This window comes from Mytilus edulis, chromosome 1, assembly GCF_963676685.1.
Source record: "Mytilus edulis chromosome 1, xbMytEdul2.2, whole genome shotgun sequence".
In the NCBI taxonomy this organism is placed as follows: Eukaryota; Metazoa; Mollusca; class Bivalvia; order Mytilida; family Mytilidae; genus Mytilus; species Mytilus edulis.
Window position 1 is genome coordinate 88,746,010 of NC_092344.1, and position 18,921 is coordinate 88,764,930.

At 32.4% G+C, this 18,921-nt stretch overlaps 1 protein-coding gene across 1 annotated transcript in view; it reads left to right on the plus strand.

Annotated features, from left to right (window-relative positions):
• LOC139493958 (ubiquitin carboxyl-terminal hydrolase 19-like) overlaps positions 1-18,921 on the plus strand; it is a 39,921-nt gene that overhangs the window by 10,257 nt on the left and 10,743 nt on the right. Inside the window, exons 10-21 of the mRNA XM_071282130.1 lie at positions 2,011-2,170; positions 2,955-3,088; positions 3,619-3,711; positions 4,332-4,397; positions 7,777-7,887; positions 8,259-8,369; positions 8,606-8,689; positions 9,525-9,619; positions 13,264-13,324; positions 14,970-15,085; positions 16,508-16,651; positions 16,994-17,687. Coding sequence (XP_071138231.1) covers positions 2,011-2,170; positions 2,955-3,088; positions 3,619-3,711; positions 4,332-4,397; positions 7,777-7,887; positions 8,259-8,369; positions 8,606-8,689; positions 9,525-9,619; positions 13,264-13,324; positions 14,970-15,085; positions 16,508-16,651; positions 16,994-17,687 — 1,869 coding nt within the window. The remainder of the gene's footprint in view (positions 1-2,010; positions 2,171-2,954; positions 3,089-3,618; positions 3,712-4,331; positions 4,398-7,776; positions 7,888-8,258; positions 8,370-8,605; positions 8,690-9,524; positions 9,620-13,263; positions 13,325-14,969; positions 15,086-16,507; positions 16,652-16,993; positions 17,688-18,921) is intronic.

Here is an 18,921-nt window from a genome sequence, read left to right on the forward strand (position 1 = left end):
CGAATACTTTTAGTTTTCGCACTCTAACTTTAGTAAAAGTGAATAGAAATCTATGAAATTTTAAAATAAGGTTAATGACCACAAAAGGAAGGTGGGGATTGATTTTGGGAGTTTTGATCCCAACATTTTAGGAATTAGGGGCCAAAAAGGGCCCAAATAAGCATTTTCTTGTTTTTCGCACAGTAACTTAATTTTAAGTTAATAGAAATCTATGAAATTTTGACACAAGGTTTATGACAATCAAAGGAAGGTTGGGATTGATTTTTGGAGTTTTGGTTCTAACATTTTAGGAATTAGGGGCCAAAAAGGGGTCCAAATAAGCATTTTTCTTGGTTTTCACACCATAACTTTAGTATAAGTAAATAGATATCTATGAAATTTCAACACAAGGTCTATGACCACAAAAGGAAGGTTGGTATTGATTTGGGGAGTTTTGGTCTTAACAGTTTAGGAATTAGGGGCCAAAAAGGGGCCAAATAAGCGTTTTTCTTGGTTTTCGCACCATAACTTTAGTATAGGTAAATAGAAATCTATGAAATTTAAACACAAGGTTTATGACCATAAAAGGAAGGTTGGTATTGATTTTGGGAGTTTTGGTCCTAACAGTTTAGGAATAAGGGGCCCAAAGGGTCCAAAATTAAACTTTGTTTGATTTCATCAAAAATTTAATAATTGGGGTTCTTTGATATGCCGAATCTAACTGTGTATGTAGATTCTTAATTTTTGGTCCCGTTTTCAAATTGGTCTACATTAAGGTCCAAAGGGTCCAAAATTAAACTTAGTTTGATTTTAACAAAAATTGAATCATTGGGGTTCTTTGATATGTCGAATCTAAAAATGTACTTAGATTTTTGATTATTGGTCCAGTTTTCAAGTTAGTCCAGATCGGGGTCCAAAATTGAACTTTGTTTGATTTCATCAAAAATGAATAATTGGGGTTCTTTGATATGCCAAATCTAACTGTGTTAGTAGATTCTTAATTTTTGGTCCCGTTTTCAAATTGGTCTTCATTAAGGTCCAAAGGGTCCAAAATTAAACTAAGTTTGATTTTAACAAAAATTGAATTCTTGGGCTTCTTTGATATGCTGGATCTAAACGTGTACTTAGATTTTTGATTATGGGCAAAGTTTTCAAGTTGGTCCAAATCAGGATTCCAAATTATTATATTAAGTATTGTGCAATAGCAAGAAATTTTCAATTGCACAGTATTCAGCAATAGCAAGAAATCTTCAATTGTACAGTATTGTGCAATAGCAAGAAATTTTCAATTGCACAGTATTGTTCAATAGCAAGAAATCTTCAATTGACAGTATTGCGCAATAGCAAGAAATATCTAATTGCACAATGATGTGAAATAGCAATCAATTTTCAATTGGAGTTATCTTTCTTTGTCCAGAATAGATATTTGTGCTATAGCAAGATATTTTCAATATTCTTTGAAAATTTGAGTTATCTTTCTTTGTCCAGAATAGTAGTTGAATCAACTTAAATCATTGTTTTATACAATATACAATGTATTTTCACTTTTCTACCAACTGATAAATTAAAACAATCTTTACCATTCAGTGATAAAAAGCACTTTTTTTTACATTTTAATATTTTATGATGTATTTAAATAAGCAGTTATTGTTGCAAACTCCATTAGAAATTTGAATTGAGATCAGTTTTGGAATAAGGGAAAGGGGGATGTGAAAACAAAATTAGGGGGGGGGGGTCAATTTTTCTCATTTCATATTTCATAAATAAAAAGAAAATTTCTTCAAACATTTTTTTGAGAGGATTAATATTCAACAGCATAGTGAAATTTTTTTTATAAAGTTCATTAGACCACATTCATTCTGTGTCAGAAACCTATGCTGTGTCAACTATTTAATCACAATCCAAATTTAGAGCTGAATCCAGCTTGAATGTTGTGTCCATACTTTCCCCAAATGTTCAGGGTTCAACCTCTGCGGTCGTATAAAGCTGCGCCCTGCGAAGCATCTGGTTATATCTTAATTTGTTTTTCAGAAACCTACATGTAAAGTATCACCACTAAATAAAAACATGGACTTAGAACAGAATGTTAGATCAGGATTTACTGGACTAGATAACTTGGGGAATACATGCTTTATGAATAGTGTCTTGCAGTGTTTGTCTAATACCAGAGAGTTCAGGGACTATTTTCTCAGTGAGTATAGTACCTTTCAACTTTTGAATATATTTCTTTACAAGGGTAACAATCATAGAATGATTAAAAATCAAGTTAATATACAGCATAGCATATTTCATTTATATTTTTAGAGTATAATGAAGCTGTCTTTTTGCCAGATTAAATCAGAAATAAATGCATGTTGTAATGCAAGTGCGTAATTAAAGCTGCTTAAGTTTAAAACCCACTTTGTACATTAAAGATGTGCAGTTAACATTAATGTAGACATGGTAGATGTTTTCCATTACTTTTATGCCCCTGTCAAAACGGAGGGGGATTGAGTTATACCTTTCTTCATCCATACATCTCAAATTTGTTTCTGTTCTCTCACTTTAGTCTGCTTCAACCAAATAACATGAAATTTATACACAATGCTTATTACCACAAAACTCTGATCAGGTACAAATTTGGATAGTGTCACCTTGGTTCTTGAGTAATGTTCCTTAATAGTGTTATATCAAGAATGGGTGTCATTGGTGTCCCCTGAACACATTTCCCATTTATTAACTTGTTTTATAACTGAAAGTTTATATTTTTTCTAACCTAATCCTAAGTTTTGATTTCAGGTATCAGAAAATTAGCATTAATTCAAATGGTGTCCTTATCTTGAACAACTTGCTTCTGTTCAGTATTACAAAATAAAAAGTGCTCATCAAAATTAAAGTTTTCTGCTTCTATGCAAGTATAGCAGTATTTTCAAGCATGTCCTGTTGTTTCTAAAAACAAAGTATAAAACCAATAGATGTTTTTTTTTTATTTCTAGGTAGTAAATACCAGGATGATATTAATACAGACAATCCATTAGGATTTGGAGGGAAGTTAGCAGTCTCATTTGTCACACTTCTCAAAGTTTTATGGGCTGGAACTCATTACTCCTATGCACCTTCAAAATTAAAGGTATGGGTTGTTATTTAGACGACTTTTAGATATTAAAATTGATATTTTCAATTTATATAATTATAATAAACTTTGTTTATAATTCTATATATTTAAAGTTGTTAAATATGTTAGGTTGTTGTCTAAAAATATTGTACTCAGGTTGACTATGTTCTCAACTTCTGCATAAATTGATAATATATTTAATGTTTATAGTTAAAACAATATCCAATGCATTTCGGTCAGTCCAGTGTATTATAATATTTAACATGCTTTATTATGACCACAACTGTAAAATGCTGACTAAGCTTGATGAGGGAAGTTCCTCATTGTTGTCATATCAGCAAATGTCACATAATGTGAAACAGGGCTGCAAATCAGAGCACAACCGCTTATATTTTGTACCTTTATATCAGTCTGTCTTCATTTTTACAGTTCACTGATCAAAATCAATTTTTGTTATAGCTGAGTCTGAACTTTCCTCATAAACTTCTGAGTCTTTCAAATTGTCTTCTCTGTGTTCATGTTTTCATATTTTTCCTTTCTTTCAGTATCTTATATCCATGAAGGCCAGCCAGTTCACAGGATTTGCTCAACATGACGCTCAGGAATTCATGGCTTTCTTGTTAGATGGACTTCATGAGGTAATGTTTGTTTTCATATGCAAAAGAGTTGCATTTTTTTTTTTTGCAAACACTAGTAACCTCTCTAACAGTGCCAAGATATCAACCATGTCAATTTATGAAAATAAAAATATTATTACATTGCCTGTTAGAGGAGCTGTAGGAATTTTGAGTGTTTACCATACCCACATATGAACTTATACATCTCTGCTTAAATCAGTTGGCTAACCCGCAACTATTTAAAAAAATAATGACAGAATTACACGAAATATGCACAGATTTTCCTATAGGACATGAAGTTATGCAGCTGCAATTAACTTTTGATCAGATATATATAAGGGGCTTCCTGTGCCAAAATATGGACTGTTTGTGTTACTTATAGACAGCAAGGGACAATACTCAAATAATTTCTTTGAATAATATCTTTGCAGAAATTGGAAATACAATTATACTTGATTGACTATACTCATTTAAAATCTCCAAAAAATTAAGAAAATATATCTTCCTTTTATTTTGGAAAAACAAATTATATATTGATTACTAACAGACGCTAATAATTGAAATGAGAAAGCTATTTATATTTATATTTTTTACTGAACTAGTAAATCATTTCAATTTAAAGATTTTGTTATGACTTTTAGGATTTAAATCGAGTGAGAAAAAAGCCTTATACAGGGACGGTGGACTCAGATGGGCGACCTGACCATGTAAGTTGATATACTAACTATTTTCATAAGCTAGGAATTAGCCAGTCTAAAATGCTGTTACAGTATAGTATTTGCTATATAAGTATTTTTATTAGATTTTGTCCAGAAAAATTGAATAGAACTGACATTAGTTCCTTGATTTTATTGTATTTGTTCATTCCATAAACAGTTTATTTTGAACTTGGTACAATATCTAAAGAGTTGACTGTGGTATAGAAATATGGTCATCCCTTGCTCTTCTTTCCAATACATGTAGCACCAAAATTCTTGCCAAATTGGGTGTTTATTTGGAACTGCTGAATGTATAATTTTTTTATGTCGGGTAAAATGCATTATGTGTATAAATTATTATATAATTACATGTACTAGAATGAACATTTTACCATTACAACTGATAAATGTAGTATTTCCTCACATTTGACAACTAATTGGTAGGTAAAACTACAATGAGTGGGAAGTATTCCAGCTTTTAAACTTTTATAATTTTGATCTTTTTAGCTCACCTGGCCCGAAGGGCCAAGTGAGCTTTTCTCATCACTTGGCGTCCGGTGTCCGGCATCGTCCGTCGTCCTGCGTCCGTCGTTGTTAACTTTTACAAAAATCTTCTCCTCTGAAACTGGTGGGCCAAATTAATCCAAACTTGGCCATAATCATCATTGGGGTATCTAGTTTAGAAATTGTGTGGCGTGACCCCGCCAACCAACCAAGATGGCCGCCACAGCTAAAAATAGAACATAGGGGTAAAATGCAGTTTTTGGCTTATAACTCAAAAACCAAAGCATTTAGAGCAAATCTGACATGGGGTTAAAATGTTCATCAGGTCAAGATCTATCTGCCCTAAAATTTTCAGATGAATCAGACAACCAGTTGTTGGGTTGCTGCCCCTAAATTGGTAATTTTAAGGAAATTTTGCTGTTTTTGGTTATTATCTTGAATATTATTATAGATAGAGATAAACTGTAAACAGCAATAATGTTCAGCAAAGTAAGATTTACAAATAAGTAAACATGACGGAAATGGTCAAATGACCCCTTTAAGAGTTATTGCCCTTTATAGTCAATTTTTAACCATTTTTTGTAGATCTTAGTTATCTTTTACAAAAATCTTCTCCTCTGAAACTGCTGGGCCAAATTAATCCAAACTTGGCCATAATCATCATTGGGGTATCTAGTTTAGAAATTGTGTGGCGTGACCCCGCCAACCAACCAAGATGGCCGCCACGGCTAAAAATAGAACATAGGGGTAAAATGCAGTTTTTGGCTTATAACTCAAAAACCAAAGCATTTAGAGCAAATCTGACATGGGGTAAAAATGTTCATCAGGTCAAGATCTATCTGCCCTGAATTTTTCAGGTGAATCGGACAACCTGTTGTTGGGTTGCTGCCCCTAAATTGGTAATTTTAAGGAAATTTTCCCGTTTTTGGTTATTATCTTGAATATTATTATAGATAGAGATAAACTGTAAACAGCAATAATGTTCAGCAAAGTAAGATTTACAAATAAGTTAACATGACCGAAATGGTCAGTTGACCCCTTTAGGAGTTATTTCCTTTTATAGTCAATTTTTAGCTCACCTGACCTGAAAGGTCAAGTGAGCTTTTCTCATCACTTGGCGTCCGTCGTCCGTCGTCCTGCGTCCGTCGTCCGTCGTCCGTAAACTTTTACAAAAATCTTCTCCTCTGAAACTAATGGGCCAAATTCTACCAAACTTGGCCACAATCATCCTTGGGGTATCTAGTTTAAAAAATGTGTGGCGTGACCCGTCAAACCAACCAAGATGGCCGCCATGGCTAAAAATAGAACATAGGGGTAAAATGGAGTTTTTGGCTTATAACTCAAAAACCAAAGCATTTAGAGCAAATCTGACAGGGGTTAAATGGTTGATCAGGTCAAGATCTATCTGCCTTGAAATTTTCAGACGAATAGGACAACCTGTTGTTGGGTTGCTGCCTGTGAAATGGTTATTTTAAGGAAATTTTGCAGTTTTTGGTTATTATCTTGAATACTATTATAGATAGAGATAAACTGTAAACAGCAATAATGTTCAGCAAAGTAAGACCTACAAATAAGTCAACATGACCAAAATTGTCAGTTGACCCCTTAAGGAGTTATTGCCCTTTATAGTCAATTTTTAACAACTTTTCGTCATTTTTTGTAACTTTTCTAAAAATCTTCTTCTTCAAAACTACTTTGCCAAATTTAACCAAACTTGGCCACAATTATCATTGTGGTTTATAGTTTTAAAAAATGTGTCCGATGACCCAGCCTGCCAAACAAAATGGCTGACATGGCTAAAATTAGAACATAGTGGTAAAATGCAGTTTTTGCTTTATATCTTTGAAACTAAGACATTTAGGGCAAATCTTTCAAGATTTAAATGTCCATCAGAATAAGATATATCCCCTCACAAATTTTGAGTTGAATCGGAAAATCTGTTGTTGGGTTGCTGCCCTAAAATTGGTGATTTTAAGGAAATTTTGCAGTTTTTGGTTATTATCTTGAATACCATTATAGATAGAGATAAACTGTAAACAGCAATAATGTTCAGCAAAGTAAGATCTACAAATAAGTCAGCATGATCAAAATTGTTAGAGGACCCCTTAAGGAGTTATTGCCCTTTATAGTCAATATTGAACAACTTTTCGTCATTTTTGTAACTTGTATAAAAATCTTTTCTAAAACGACTTGGCCAAATTTAACCAAACTTGGCAACAATCATAATACTAGGGTATCTATTTTTAAAAAAAGTGTCTAATGACCCCGCCTACCAACGAAGATGGCTGACATCAGTAAACACATTAACAGGTGAGCGACACAGGCTCTTGAGAGCCTCTAGTTTGTAAATCTTAGTTATCTTTTACAAAAATCTTCTCCTCTGATAATACGTGGCCAAATTAACCAAACTTGGCCACAATCATCATTTAGGTATTTAGTTTTAAAAATGTGTGGCGTGACCCGGTCAACTTACCATGATGGCCGCCATGGCTTAAAGTAGAACATAGGGGTAAAATTCAGTTTTTGGCTTATAACTCAAAAACCAAAGCATTTAGAGCAAATCTGACATGGGGTAAATGTTCATCAGGTCCAGATCTATCTGCCCTGAATTTTTCAGGTGAATCGGACAACCTGTTGTTGGGTTTTACAAAAATCTTCTCTGAAACTACTAAGCCAAGTTAATTATAGATAGAGATAATTGTAAGCAGTTAGAATGTTCAGTAAAGTAAGATGAACAAACACATCACCATCACCAAAACACAATTTTGTCATGAATCCATCTACGTCCTTTGTTTAATATTCACAAAAACCAAGGTGAGCGACACAGGCTCTTTAGAGCCTCTAGTTAGTTTTATTTCTGACTGCATGGGTTTATGTTTTGTAGGTTGTTGCAGATGAAGCCTGGGAAGTGTACAAGAAAAGGAACAACTCATTTATTGTTGACCTGTTTCAGGGACAATACAAATCTAAACTTGTCTGTCCTGTTTGTGGCAAAGTATGATTATTGTAGCTTGTAGCGTGCAACTTGAAACTTTTAATTAAATTCCATCATTAAACGGCAAAATATGAGGCAGAAAAATATTAACTTATGAAAGCAACAATGCTTTGATTTTTTTTCACGTTTAGTTCTGTCATAAACCATTGCTGTAAAAAGAAGCGGGAAAGAAATTATAAAGTTTACTGGATTATGCTTTAAAAAAAAATAAAAATCATTTGGCACTGCTAATTCCAGATAATTTCTGACATTCACAAATTTGTCTTCTTTATTTGATTTTTAGGTGAAGCAGTATTAATGATTATTTATGTAAAATGTTAATATTGAACTTTTCTTTGAAATTTAACCAATAAATATGTTTTTATTTCTAGGTGTCGATAACATTTGATCCATTCCTGTATTTACAAGTACCATTACCTAAGAAAAAAAGATTAATACCTGTCATATTTATGTGGAAAGATCCTTACAAAACACCAGTACAGGTATGAAACTTTTACTTTCTTGTAACCAACTGTAGCACTGTTAATTGGTTTCATGCATCTGTTTTAACCTAATGGTACATATCTGTGACTTATCATTAGTAGTTCTTGAACTTGGTCTTAGAGACCAATTATTGAACACATTACTAATTTCTGGATACCTGTAAAATTTCTAACTGTAGAAATCTGGTATGGTAATGATAGATCAATTAGAAGCCCATTTCTTTTCTGTTTTTTAGTTAATACTACGACTGCCTAAAGAAAGTACAACTCAGATGTTAAAAGATGCAGTATATAAAAAGACTGGTGTTAGTCCAAGAAATGTAAGTGTTTGTAATGTTTTTTTTTCATCAAATTCTGAAGTAGAAGACAAACGATAGTATGTTAATGTTCCAAAGTCCTTATATTATACTTTGTCCTTGTTTTTTGTCTGATTTTATTGTGTTATATTCTTTTGAGTGCTTTTAACATAGTATAAGATGACCTTATATCTATTGCACCGCATGAAGAAATATTTCTTGAATCATACTGTATGGATTGCATTTGAATAGGCTTTAAATTTTAATGGCATAAACTTTAATTTGATAAGAAATTACAGAATATTTCCTGTGGCTATTTATTTTGACATTGATGACTAGGAAAGGTCACGAGGGATCCACTTTTTGAGGAAATGGTTTGTTTATATCAATGTTGAAAATTGGTGTCTGCATTATCATTTACTTCATTATTTGTAGAGGATGAAATAAAGAAAACATAAATTTTTCAAGTTAAGGTCTCTAAAAGGCCTGTGTTTCAGCTGATGATGTGTTACAAAAAAGCCCACACAAAGACAATATTTCCAAAAAGAGAAATAGTGGGAAATGGATATAGCTTGATGTCAACTAGTTAATAAATTTCAATTATAACAATAAACTTGCCAAAAGCTTGTTACTTATTATATTGGAATTTATAGATAATTTAAGTTCATATTGAGTTCATATGGAGTTATTACAATTCACACTGGGTATAGAAATATGAAGAAAATGATGAAATTCACATTGAAATTAAGCATAAAAAATCTTACATTAACTGACCAATAATGAAACAGTTTTCTTTTCTAATGCAATTTTTCTTTACCCGAGTACTCATAATATTATTTGCTTATTTCATTATTTACAGATGCGAGTGTTTGAATCATACAAGAGTAAATTTTACAAGTTTTTCCAGAATGGTGATGATTTAAGTTCAATCCAGGCCAACGATACTATCATTGTGTGAGTTGTATAAGAATTAAAGCAAATGTAGTAATTTTTGTCGAGCCTTATACTTTTATAGAAAAAGTGAGACATAGCGATCCTACCTTCCATCAGCGGCGGTGGCCACAAATTTTCACTCTGTGGTTAAAGTTTTTGAAATTTTAATAAAATCTTAAACTCCTGGATTTCTACCAAACTACGACAGAAGCTTGTTTATGATCATAAGAAAATATCCAGAAGTATATTTCGTAAAAATAAAAATTCTGTTTTTCCGTATTTTACTTATAAATGGAGTTAGTTTTTTCTGCCAGCTAACATTACATTCTCTCTGTGGTTAAAGTATTTAAAATTTAATAACTTTCTTAATCTATCCTTGATCTGTACAAAACTTGGACAAAAACTTGTTTATTACCAAAAGCTAGTATCTAGAAGGAAACTTTGTTAAAATTTTGTTCCTGTTTTTTTCATATATAACTTATAAATGGACTTAGTATTTCTTCCAGTTAACATTACATACATTCTAAAGTTAAAATTTTTAAACATTTATTAGATTCATTAACTATCCTGGATTCTTACAAAACTTGGACAATCAAAAGATAGTATCAAGAGGAATATTATATTATTTTTTTTCTCATTTTTTGGAAAATGACGCAGTCATTGTTCCATTACTGGCGACCTGAACTTCATTACATTTCTCTGCCTACCGCGCTTGGTTTCGTATTTACTATTTTCAATACAAACTGGAATCTGCTTGTGTTATCATTATGCATGATCATTGTGTAGTAATCAGCCAGGAACCAGTTTACACTCGGTTTCATATTACTATTTTACAAACTAACTGGTTTCTGCTTGTATTCCACTACACTCGAACAAAGTGTTGTAGTTTGACGGGAACCAGTTTAGAATTTGTAAACTACAAAACGTAATCGGTTATTGTTCATTCCGTTTTGGTGTTTCATACCGACTTATATGGTTCGAATAACCTTAAGACTCTTCAAACATTAATGTGATAGGTATATTAAAGACTGTTTTACAAAAAGGATGGAACTGTTTTACTTTGAAAGTTGTACTATAGTGATATCTGCCATGTACGGATTTCCACTCTCACCGGTTAATTTCTTCTTTTACACGTGCTCTTGAAACTTCCTGTTTAAACATTGCAAGTTTCAAAATTGTTTTTTGAGTGAATTAAACTTATTTTAACAATCATTAAGCGTTCCAGAATCATTTTCAAGCAGTTTCTTCTTCTCTTTGATGATGGAAAATAGGTTTTCTCAAGAAAATACCGCAAACGATCGCAGAGGAATTGAAACGTACAAGTCAAGTCGGCACCTGGTTAAATTGGCATCTAGTCAAATCGGCACCTATTTGACGTCAATTCGGCATCCAATAATATTTGTTATAATATTTTCTATTCAATCAATTAATAACTGTTACCAAGTACATAGTGAATATGTTGTTGTGTATTTAGGTAAACAACGAAACCAAAGTGAATATGTTGTTGTGTATAAAGGTAAACAACGAAGCCCTTGCCCAAGCTGTTGTTTTAACAATTAGACAATTATTTAAATAAAATGGAAAACTATGAGTCCCTTTCAATAAATCAAACTTTCATGCCAAATAATTAGCAAATTTAAGGTGTTTTTTCAGTAAAGTTTAAACAACATTAAACGAACAATCCTGTAAAATGCTCAACTGGTTAAAATAATGCATAAAAATATCCAATATCTCATGTATTAGTCCAAATAATTATGATGTCTGGCAAGGATATTTTATTTTTTTTCTGGGACGCCTTCCTACGACCCAGAAAAAAATTAACATAGCCTTGCGGTCTTAGGAAGGTGTCCCAGAATAAAATTAAAAAAGCCTTGCCAGACGTAATAATTATTTGGACTACTCATATATATATCATTAAAAATACACCAAAAAAGTCATTTAGTTGAGAAAAATAAATATATACAAAATGTACATGAACACCCAAAAATGTGAAAGTTAGTATTTATCTCTTTTTGCTTAAATACTGAAAAAATTCTGGCAACCCCTTTCTTATTTTTACTCTTTTTGCTTAAAATGCTGTTAAAAATATATATTTAACATGGGTGACGAATTGACTATATGAGGTGTCGATTTGTCCAGGTGCCAATTTAACCAGGTGCCAGTTTGACTAGAATTCTTTGACAAATGTTTGAAATTACCTGAGTTTCATTAGACCTTTGATAACAGTAACAAAAAGATTATTTACTTAATATTTTGTGGGAGAAGGGGGTTCAGACTATGTGGTAGCAGGTCTGTTCGCTCCCAATACACTTTTGCACCCTACACGTTCGCACCTCTCACGTTTGCACCCAAGGTCCGTTCGCACTCTACTCATTCGCGCCCAATTTTATCTCAAATTCAAGTTGAATAATTGGAAAATCATGATTGTTGTTTTAAATTACTTTGGTGGAAAAACACAAAAGATAATTGTTTTTAACAGCTTGGTCCCTTTGATCTGAAACAACGAAACAATAAAATATAGGAACCAAAATATAGCAATCCACTATTATAACCAAAACATGATAAAATTTATTCAACACACAGAAAAAAACATAGTCAGAATCTCACTTCATTTTGAAACAAGTCAATGAAACAAAGTTATAGCAATACACTAACCAAAACATGATTAAGAGTTATTCAACACAAAATAAAACGTTGACAAAATACCACTTTATTTAGAAAGGATTATTATTATTTTTAACAATACGCTATCCAAAACATGATTAAGTTTTATTCAACACAAAAAAAAAGTGCGGTCTCACTTTATTTTGAGACAATGACAACAATTATACTTATAAGAAAACACTTGCTTACAGAGTTATTAAACACAAAACCAATTAAGATTGGGTGCGAACATGTAGGGTGTGAAAGTGAAAGGGGGCGAACATGAGTGGGCGCAAATGTGAATGGGCGCGAACGGACCCTGATTCAGACTATGTACCAGTGAGAAATATACAAGCCTTTCTACGGTATTTATTTGTACAATTCAGGTAGTCTTGACCTATTCATTTGTCTTAAAAAAACCAGCCAGTTGTAACCTTCACTTCACACACACACATATACGAATATCAATTATATGCTTACGAGACATGTTGCATTGTTATACTAATTAAGGTGTGTGAAAATCAAGACTTGCATAAAAACTATCCCAATATTAGAGACAGTGGCGTCACTTTTCCTCAGAGCTTTCAGCTCTTTGATTTTACCCTGTGATTAACAGCAAAAGTAGGAGAGACACTGGGTTCCACAGAACCCTTACAAATTTGTATATAAAATACCAGTTTATTAGTCTTGTTTTTATGCCCATTGTAGGCAAAGGCTTTATTTAGTGTTACCCTTGACTGTCAGTCTTTCGTCTCCCGTTTTCATTTCCGCACTCTAACATTAGTTTGTCTCTTGCTAATTATATGAAACTCATTCACAATGTAAGAAGCACAACATGCAGACAGAGTTAAAATTTGGGTTGTTAGTCATTTAACATTTTGCATATATGCTCCTTTGTAACTTGGAAAATTGCAAAGCTTTAGCTGATTCATGTCCTTGGAAACATTCTTCTTTAATTTTAAAGTTTTCTTTTTACCAATTTTGTATGAAAATTTAGGACATCATCATTATTGTTGTTTCAGGAGTGAAGTTTTATCAGCTGAAGTTGCTGGAGAAAATGTATATGAAGTTTACATTTTACAGGTTAGTTTCTAATACTCTTAAGATAATTATCAAATACAGCACCTTCATCTTACAGGTTAGGTTTTCATACTCAAGTATTATAAACTAATGCTCTACTTTTCACATTAGCTTTGTAATAAATGTCAAGATCATAGTCAAATACACATTTTTGTGATACTGACTCCAGGTCTTAACATTATACAATTTAGCTTTTTATACTCTCAAAATCATGACATTGTGCACCATTGTTTTAAATGTCCTGAATACATTATATATAAGGCCACACCAAATTAATTAATAGTTCTTTGAGATTTTACCCCAAAAAAATGGGGCGAGCGAGCGAATTTTAAATTTATATTTTTAAATTCATCCCCTCAAATTTTGAAGAAATATGGAGCGAGCGATATTTTTTGTCTCTCAATTTTTATATCTTTTACCTAAAAGAAGCAACTGAATTTTCAACTCACTTTATTGAAAGGGGACATAATTTGATATAATTAAATTATCTCCCTTTTTATATGTATTTCAACTTTCTGCATTCTTTTTCATTTTGTTTTGTTGTTTGTATAATTAACACTGCACAAATATACACTTTTGAACATATTTTTTTATGCATGAACTTTATATGGCTATCTGCTTTTAATATGCACTGCTTTCATCTGTAGTATATGCACCTTCTGGTCCTTAGACACCCTCTGTAGTATGCTAGCTAGCTTCTTGTAACATAACTGCATAGCTCATGAGTACCGAAAATGCATTAATTCCACTTGGTTTTGAATTTGATGCATCTTTAGTAGCATTAGATCCATCATCAATTGTGAACTGCACATATTTAAAGTTTAGGTCATTACATATTGACCATACCATATTTTCGTCAGATATTTCGATACTAGAATCATCGAAACTGTTCGATTTACTTATTTGTATGGTTTTAATATTAATAATCTCACTTTGTGCATCGCTACATCGTTCAATGGCTTCTTGATATAGTTCCCTGAATGTCCGACATTTTGTTTGTGTTGCCGTATTTTTTAATATGTATGCCTTGTTGTTATTTTTGTCTGAATGTTTCACCACAGAAACAATCAGCACGTTTTCCATCTTTGCAACTTTTTTGATCAGAATCAAAAATATGCTTGACATATGACAAACACTGCATATTTTCAAACGTTTAATTGATAAAGATTTTTTTTAATACCGGAATCGAGTTCGTCGAAAATGCGGATTTATTTTCAACGTGCGGGAATTTTATTTTTATTTTTATTTTTTGGTTTTGGCAGGTGAGGTGCGGGAAATTTATTTTTATTTTTTTATTTTAATTTCGGCAATATAGGTGCAGGTTTTCCAAAGAACTACTAATTAATTTGGTGTGGCCTAAGTATAAAAGTTACAAAATAGATAATCATGGGTAGGCAACACAAAAATATTGCTTCTATCAATACTTGTCATTGAGACAACTTTATTTTTCATTTTCAAAACTTTTTAATAAATAGGGCTTCCTGGTGTGAAAGTTGTGGCAGATGGCACAAAATTGTTTCTCATAATTATTTTGACACATGTAATAGGGTTGTCATGGCTATGTAATTAAAAATATGGATATGACAGTAAACAGATGTTATGCTTTCAAAGTTATTAGATGTCTCAAAGAATATTTATTTATATACAGAGAACAGTCCTTCCAAGTCAGCTTCCAAACAGATGTGCTTCTTGTCGAAGTTTATGTCCAGAGGGCAGTAAGCTTAAACGATGCATGAAATGTTATAAAGCAGGATATTGTGATCAGTAAGTACTTACATTGTTCAAAGGACAGAAGGCTGAGGGCAGTTAATTGAATTGGTCATGAAAAGTTTACAAACCAAAATATTGTGAATAGTGGGAATTTACAAAGGATAGTAGGCAGTGGGCAGTAAACATTTAAGTGTATGAAGTAAAAAAAAAAACAGAAAATATATGGTCTGTATTCAATATCAGAATATTTTAACTTATCTTCAAATTTAGTCATATATAATCTACAGGTTTTTACTCTTTAGGTTCAAATTGCAAGACAGGAATGTAGATTATACTGTGCTATAAATAAGAAATTAGAGGAAAAGTATATTTCATGATCTTTCTTATGTTTGCCACAATGTTTTTGTCTCGCCTTGACGGAGTCAAAAAGCGAGACATAGGTATGATGTTTCCGGCGGCGATGGCGTCAACAATGTATTAGTTTGTGATTAGGTCTTGTTTATGGTGAACCACAAGTGGTAGGTCAATCATAACTGGTATGCAGTTGTATAAGCATTTGCACATTTCATTCCCATGGAAATTATTTGGCCCTGCCCCTTCAGTCATGGTCTATTGACTTTAAAACTTTTGCTTATTATACATGTATTAGTTTGTGATTAGGTCAGTTTATGGGGAACCACAAGTGGTAGGTCTATGATAATTGGTATGCAGTTGTATAAGCATTGGCATATATCATTTACATGGAGATGATTTGACTCCGCCCCCTTAGTCATGGTCTATTGACTTTGAATTTTTTTCAAAGTTATCATGTATGAGTTTGTGATTAGGTCAGTCAAAGGGGAACCATTAGTGGAAGGCCAATGTTAATTGGTATTCAGTTGTATAAGCATTGGCACATTACATTTCCATGGAGAATATTTGGCCTCGCCCCTCAGTCACAATCTAATGACTTTGAAACTTATTTTAGTTTACATGTATTAGTTTGTGATTAGATCAGTTTAAGATGAACAGCTAATGTTAAGTCAATGATATTTGGTATGCATATTTATTGGTATTTGCAAGTATCGTTTCCATGGAGATTATATAGCCCCACCCCCTCTTTATGCTTCATTGACTTTGAAACTTTTACATAGTTTACAAATTAAAGTTTGTATTTAGGTTTGGGGACGACTTATTATAAGTCAATGGTAATTGGTATGCAATTGTATTAGCTTTGGCACATCTCATTTACATGGAGATTGTTGAGCCATGTTACTCAGTCATGGTTCATTGACTTTGAATATTTGCATAACTTGTGTAAGATGTTAAAGTATTGCTATTTTGATTTCAACATTTGCACAATCAAAATTACAAAAAGGCGAGACATATCTCTGTGATAACAGTTTATTAATAAAAGAGTAGAAGGCAGTCTAATTTCTTTTCAATTTCTTGAATCAATTTAATCCTTTGCCTTATTGATATTGTTTGTCATTTCAGACAGTGTCAGAAAAACCACTGGCCATTACATAAGATGCACTGTAAACAATCACCTGAACCTGTAGGTCTTCCTTTTGTCATCAGCATCTCTGAATCAAGGGCTACATTCTCCAGGATCTGTAAACTCATGGAAGCATATGCAAGGTAAAAGTTACTTTAATTCTATAGTGGTAACATACATATTTTAAAAGACTTATTCAAAATGTCTTTAGAGTACATTTCACTCGGAAATCAACCAATCAAAAAACTTGATTTTGTGTTTCAGGTACAAATTTTGTGCTCTCACTACTAAGTAAAGTTTTATGACCTATGGTCTTGTAACTATCTATCAAAATTCAAACTTTGCACAATAATTGCAAATATATTGATGATGATGTGTTCCTCCTAATCTAAGATACATATATATTAAATTTAGATATTTTATATACAAGTTATTAATAGTTCGAAATTTATTTATTATGTGTTTCATGAAGTTTTTTCTTGTAGATATTCAGTTGAGATCTTCCAACCACCTGTGAAAACTGACAGCAGAATGTCTTGTCAACCTTCACCTTCAAATTTAAGTAACAGTAGCCAATCAAGTGGCAGTATGAGTAGTTTAGACAGCCAATCATCTTGCAGCAGCTCATGTACTATAACAGCAGACCAGGAACATGTAGGTGAAGGTGAGGCAGACATTGGTGAGATTAGCAGCTCTGGATCAAGTCTTGTAGCTAATGTTGGCAGTGCACTTGATGTGACAGATACAGGAAGTGCTAACAGAAGTGCCACAAATATTCCATCCTGTATTGTAAACTCAGATTTGCAGCTTAGTGATGATGCTGATGATGAATCAGAGGAAAGAAATCTCCCAGAATACACTTCTTTCAAACTTCCTGTTGATGACAATGCACAGGATAATGTTATTAGTCTTGACCCACCAGTAGAGACTGACAAGCCCAAGGTCATTCCAACAAAACCTGTTTTAGGTATACAATCTATGGAAGCTGAACGACAATCACAGCTGTTCTATGTTAAACCTGTCAATCAAGAAGGAGTGAGTCTAAAAGGACCTGATGGAGAAAGAATAGAAGATAAAGGGGATGTTCCAATTGATCTGACATATAGACAATTTTTGTCTATGGACTGGAAGAACAATGACAAATTAGATTCTTATGTGTTGGTCCAAACTAAAGAGATTGTAAGTTGTTTTTATACGACGGCAAAAATTGAAAATTTTTGGGTCGTATATTGGTATGATGTTGGCGTTGTCGTCGTCGTCTTAAGACACTTGGTTTTCGCACTACAACTTTAGTATAAGTAAATAGAAATCTATGAAATTTAAACACAAGGTTTATGACCATAAAAGGAAGGTTGGGATTGATTTTGGGAGTTTTGGTCCCAACAGTTTAGGAATTAGGGGCCAAAAAGGGCCCAAATAATCATTTTTCTTGGTTTTTGCACAATAACTTTAGTATAAGTAAATAGAAATCTATGAAATTTTAACACAAGGTTTACGACCACAAAAGGAAGGTTGGGATTGATTTTGGGAGTTTTTGTCACTACAGTTTAGGAATAAGGGGCCAAAAGGGTCCAAAATTAAACTTTGTTTGATTTCATCAAAAAATGTATTATTGGGGTTCTTTGATATGCCAAATCTAACCGTGTATTTAGATTCTTAATTTTTGGTCCTGTTTTCAAATTGGTCTACAATAAGGTCCAAAGGGTCCAAAATTAAACTTAGTTTGATGTTAACAAAAATTGAAATCTTGGGGTTCTTTGATATATGCTGAATCTAAACATGTACTAAGATTTTTGATTATGGGCCCAGTTTTCAAGTTGGTCCAAATCAGGGTCCAAAATTAAACTTTGTTTGATTTCAACAAAAAATGAATATATGGGGTTCTTCAATATGCTGAATCTTAATTATGTATTTAGATTTTTAAGATTTGGGCCCGGTTATCAAATTGGTCCACATTGAGGTCTAAAGGGTCTAAAATTGAACATTATTTGATTTCGTCAAAAATGGAATTCTTGGGGTTCTATGATATTCTGAATCTAACCATGTTTTTAGATTTTAAATATTGGACCATCAGGGCTCACACTACTTCAGAATTATAGGGAGAAGTGACTTCTCTTTTTGAAACTGATAGGGAGAAGTGCTCATTCGCGCGGTGCGCTACAATGTTTGGATTTTACAATAGTATAAAGGGCTATATGTAAATAATTTTCTTTTTATATTGTTCAATTCATATCTGAGTAAAAAAAATACAATTAACGAAACATTTGAAATTAAAAGTTGTTTAAGTTTTACTAAATATCTAGCACTAAAAAAAAAATTATTTTAAAAAATGTAAAGAAATTATAATATATCATTATTACAATTTAATTAAAAATTATCTTGTGTATGAAATTCAGTGTTTCTGATAAAAAAA